General features: G+C 50.0%; 1 protein-coding gene across 1 annotated transcript; it reads left to right on the plus strand.

The window, feature by feature from the left end:
• The first annotated feature begins 1,693 nt into the window (after nucleotides 1-1,693).
• Tspo2 (translocator protein 2) lies at nucleotides 1,694-4,814 on the plus strand. Its single transcript, XM_028766511.1, has 5 exons — nucleotides 1,694-1,743; nucleotides 2,128-2,317; nucleotides 3,125-3,314; nucleotides 4,079-4,220; nucleotides 4,440-4,814. Exons 3-5 carry the CDS (start codon nucleotides 3,145-3,147, stop codon nucleotides 4,614-4,616), a joined length of 489 nt encoding a protein of 162 aa, XP_028622344.1. The 5' UTR covers nucleotides 1,694-1,743; nucleotides 2,128-2,317; nucleotides 3,125-3,144; the 3' UTR covers nucleotides 4,617-4,814.
• Nucleotides 4,815-5,119: the final 305 nt, after the last annotated feature.

A 5,119-nucleotide genomic window follows, 5' to 3' on the forward strand; every position in this document is an offset into this window, starting at 1 on the left:
AAAATAAAATAAAATAAAATAAAATAAAATAAAATAAAATAAAATAATAAAATAGGCTTCTACTGAGAGAACTGAAGCTCAAGGTTGTCCTCTGGCCTCCATAACGTATCCCTCATTCATGTCCACATATGTGCATCAGCACACACATGCACATGCATGTGCACATACACACGCACAAAAGAACATATAAAAGTAGCTTTCTCAGTTTTATCCTAACAGGAAAGGTGATATGTAGGAGGAGCTATGGTGGGAGGAGTAAGGAGAGGAAGAGGAGGAGTAAGGAGAGGAAGAGGAGGAGTAAGGAAAGGAGGAGGAGCTAGGAAGAAGCGGGGAGGGGAACATGGAGGCGGATGTTCGCGTGTCTCCACCAGTCAAAGATAGTTGGTATATCTAGGTTGGGTATTGGATTACACTTCTGGTTGTATGGGCATCTTGTTATTGAGCATTACCAAACTTATGAAGCCTTTGATTAACATTTTTTAAAAAATTAAAAAATAAAATAAATAAATAAATAAGTTGGAAGCAAACCTGGGCTACACAGCAACCCTGGTCTCAACAATACATACATAAATATTTTTTTAAAGTAGCTTTCTTTGCTTTAGCTAATTATTCTCTAGTCTCTTGTCCCTCTCTGCAACCCCTTCTCATCTGCTTGCATCCTTGGGTATAGATACTAGGAAGAGCGAGACAAATATACCCTAGAGAGCCTCATTGGATGTCACATAGGATCCATGTGAGCCTCATAGGATCCATGGAGAGCAGCCAGCCTGGTAAAGGGGACCCGGAACCTAAAGGACAAGTAAGGAAGGGTGCCCAGAATTCTGACAGGGAACAAACAGGGGAGGTGTCTGTCTTTGTTACACCAAGCTGTCTGAGTCACACAGAAAACTGGACTTTGCCAGCAGACAGGGTCACTCTCCCCTGACCCCCTTCATGGTGGCTGGGAGGTAGAACATTGCCAGGAAGCACCAGACCACTCCTGCCCAGACTCCCCACCCACCACCTCCACTGCCTGCCACCTTCATCTCTGAAGCACAAACGTTTGGGGGCTGAGGAAGCACTGCCAACCTCCAGTTCCCAGCCAGGCAGAGGCAAGCCAACCAGGAGGCTGTAATCAGGGACTGTGTTCATGGATCATGAACTCATTTTCCAAAGCTGGTCCTTGCCTCACTTGGTGACAATCTGGTTCCAGAAAGGCTCTAGGGAAATCTGAGGGCCCCTATCATCCCCAGGGACACAGAGCTGGGTCACGGGTACAGAGAACATGGGTACCAGTTGGATTGTATGTAGCTCCAGGCTGGGCTGTTTACAGAAGGTCCAGATCTCACCATCAAGGGGGCTCTCACCAAAAACCTATGCATCTAGGAGGAGCTGAGGTGAGGGGAAGAGGAAGAAGAAGAGGAAGAGGAAGAGGAAGAGGAAGAGGAGAAGTTGCATGGTAGAGTGCTTGACAATAGACATAAACCCTGGGCTCATTTAATTCCTAATATCACACAGACAACACACACACACACACACACACACACACACACACACACACGCACGCTCTAACAGACCAGGGAGGAGCTTGTGAACAGGAGCTGTCATGCAACAGCAATAGAGACTCCCCCACAAATGTCACCTCCCTTTTCATCAGAGAAAGGTAAGTCGGCCAGGAGCCTGGCCCCACCCCTTTCCAGTCTCTTGCCGTCTTCTGCCTTTTACACATCCTGTATCATCAGGCCGGGGAGGAGTGTGTCTGAGGTAAGTAAGGAAGGCCTGGGGACAAGAGGAGTGATGGATAGCAGGAGGAAGAGAGTGGGCACGGTCAAGTGAGGGAGACTCCAGCACTGGATTAAAAACCCTGAGATGGGAAGATGGGGAGGCAGCTGAGTAAGTAGACAGTGAGACGCAGATCTGCCCTGTGATCTGTCAGTCACTCTAGAACACCAAAACAATTGGATTTTTATTTCTGTCAAGTTCCATCGATCTTAAGACAGAGGCTGAAATACCGTAAGCGACTGAGAAGACTGACACTGGCTGCGCCCTTAGCTGGAGGAGAGTCTAAACAGTGGCCTACACACACTTGGCACACAAAGAAAGCAACGTGTAAATGAGATGCAAATGACTTTTTTTTTTAAATCAAAGACCAGGCTGTTGTGTCCTTGAGAGTCAGACCACCAGAAATCTGGACACCTGTGTTTACAGACCAGACCTGTGGGATGTGGGAAGCGGAGCACGTCTCTGAGGCACTGCTCTGAGAAGCAGTTGAGAAGGCTTCAGAGAAAGGGAACCATGGTATCGGTTGGCCACGCCTGAACTGGGCGGACTGACTCTGGTGGGCCTCTTGAGTGTGCCTGTCTGGTCTAAGGAGATAAGACTGGGGGTGATGAGCAGGGCTATAGGGACTGGCCCAGCAATCCCTGGCTCCTACGTTCAGAACATGGTTGCCGTGTGACTTCCTGGGGAGACGTGGACAAACATTTATTTACCCCAGAAAGGGCACTGATGGAAAAGTAAAGAAATGATCCCAGCTAAGTCCAGCCTAGTGAACCAACAAATAAGTCTCATAAGCCTCCCTCCTCCTTTCTCTCCCTCCTCCCTCCTCTCCTTCCTCCCTTCTCCCTCCTTTCCCTCCTCCCTCTTCCCTTCTCCTTCCAAGAAAAGAATGTCTCAGTTCAGAGGAAATCTCTACACAACGGTGGTACTTCCAGGATGGGTACTGTCAGTGAGGCCCAGTCCTTGAGACACCAAAGGCTTGTTATTCGCCTGGTGGCCTGGGTGATGCCTTTGGAGGGAGATAAAGATCAAATCTGGCCCTGACTTCCAGGAGTCAGATGGCCTTAGAGAGAGGGAAGCCTTTGACTGAGAAACGATTAACCACACTGACGTGCTCCCCAGTGGCTGCTGAGTGGTGTAGGAAGTGCTCCCCAGTGGCTGCTGAGTGGTGTAGGAGGGAAACCTAAGGCCCAGAGAAGAGTCAGGATAGTGGTTACTAGAGATGATTCAGGGGTCAGGACTAGAACTGGGCTCGAGGCAGGTGGGATCTCCATGACTAGACCTCCAATGAGCAACTCTGGCTAGGTAATTGTGAATTTTGGAGGACAGAGGAAGGCTTATCCCAGCATGCTCTCTGCCTCCCCAGATCTTGCCTCTCTGTGGAGAATGCAGCTTCAAGGACCTGTCTTTGTAGGTGTGCCCCTCCTCGGACCCATCCTGATTTGGATGTTCACCCATCAGCTCTCCCATCAGTGTGAGGATGAGAGGAAGTTACCTTGGTGCCCACCCAACAAGGTCATAATGCTTGTATGGGCAACCATCTACTCTGTCATGGGGTGAGTGAGGACCCTTGCAGGGGTGGGAGCCAATCCCTCTGTGTGCGGGCTAGTGCTGTACTCTGGCCTCCCAACGGATGATACCCCATTGTTTCTCTTCAAGTAGGGGTTCCCACAAGCAAAAATGTCCTGTACACCTGAGATTCCAACAACCCATCTCCAAGACTCCCCCTTCCTGCCTTCTCTCCAGGACACCCAACTCCTCCCACACACAAACACTCCCGATTTTACTTTATGTGTGTAAATGTGTCTGCATCTGTGTGTCTGTGTGAGTATATGCTGTAGTGAGTGCCTGCAGAGGTCAGAAGAAGGCATTGGATCTCCTGGAGCTGCAGATACAGAGGCTTATAAACCACCTGACGGAGGGTGCTGGGAACCAAACTTCTGTAGAAGAGCAGGGTACTCTTTTTTTTTTAAGGTTTATTTAATTATTTTATGTATATGAGTACACTGTAGCTGTCTTCAGACACACCAGAAGAGGGCATCAGATCCCATTATACAGATGGTTGTGAGCCACCATGTGGGTGCTGAGAATTGAACTCAGGACCTCTGGAAGAGCAGCCAGTGCTCTTAACCACTGAGCTGTCTCTCCAGCCCCAGCAGGAAGTGCTTTTTACTGCTGGATCATCTCTCTAGCCGATCCTTTGACCCTCAAATGATGCTCACACCCACTTGCCCACATGACAGAGGCAGGGTACTCCCTTGACAGCCAAGAGGCCTTATGCTAGAGGACCTTTATTCTACAGAACACCCTCTCTCTACAGCTATGCCTCCTACCTGGTATGGAAGGACCTCGGAGGAGGCTTCCGGTGGCCCCTAGCACTGCCCCTTGGCCTCTACTCTTTTCAGCTGGCCCTCAGCTGGACCTTCTTGATGCTCTTCCTGGCAGCCGACAGCCCAGGGCTGGTAAGACACCTGAATGTTCCATGCTGGGAGGAGAACGTGAAACCATAGGGCCCATCCTCAGAGAGTTGATAACAGGAACCATCAGATGACACGTTCAAAATCCCTACAGTGTGCAGAGTGCCCCAGGGATGGGATTTCTTGGCTCAGAGGACTGTAGAAAGGCAGAGGGTCCTGACTCATGAGAAAGCATGGCTACATCCTCCCAACACTTCTGCCCAGGCCCTCCTGGATCTCTTACTGCTCTACGGACTGGTGGCAAGCATGGTGTTTATCTGGCAGCCAATCAACAAGCTGGCTGCTCTGCTCCTGCTGCCCTACCTGGCCTGGCTCACTGTGACCACAGCTATCACCTACCGCCTATGGAGGGACAGCTTGTGCCCAGCGTACCAGCCTTAGCCATCTGAGGAGAGCAACTGGGGCACCAGGATGCAGAAGGAGGGAGGACGGCAAGAATATAGAGTGGCTGTGGAGCTAGGGACACTTGACATGGCCGCTCTCCTGGATCTTCCTGTCCCCCTTTCTCCTTAGACTTCAGAGATACAGAAAAGAAGGAGTGCTTTTCTGACACACAATAAAATCCTGTTGTTGGCCTTGAGGGCCTGATGTAAGGTGGATCTGGACGAGTGACCTGAGGGGCTGCAGAGTGGAAGCTTCTCCTGTCAGGTGATGAGCAGATGTGGGAACACGTGCTGGGAAGGGTGGGCACCATCTCTCCTCTCACAGGCTTCCCCAAGTCCAGTATAGGGCTTAGCAGTTAGCACCTCCCTCAGAAACAGAACTGGGCCAGCAAGACAACTCAGCAGGTAAAGCATTTGCCACCCAAACAGATAGAAACCTGATTTCTAGAACATGCATCCAACACGGTTAAAGGAGGGGAAAATGACTTCCAAAAGTTGTCA

The sequence above is a fragment of the Grammomys surdaster genome, unplaced genomic scaffold, assembly GCF_004785775.1.
Source record: "Grammomys surdaster isolate TR1022 unplaced genomic scaffold, NIH_TR_1.0 169, whole genome shotgun sequence".
Taxonomy (NCBI): Eukaryota; Metazoa; Chordata; class Mammalia; order Rodentia; family Muridae; genus Grammomys; species Grammomys surdaster.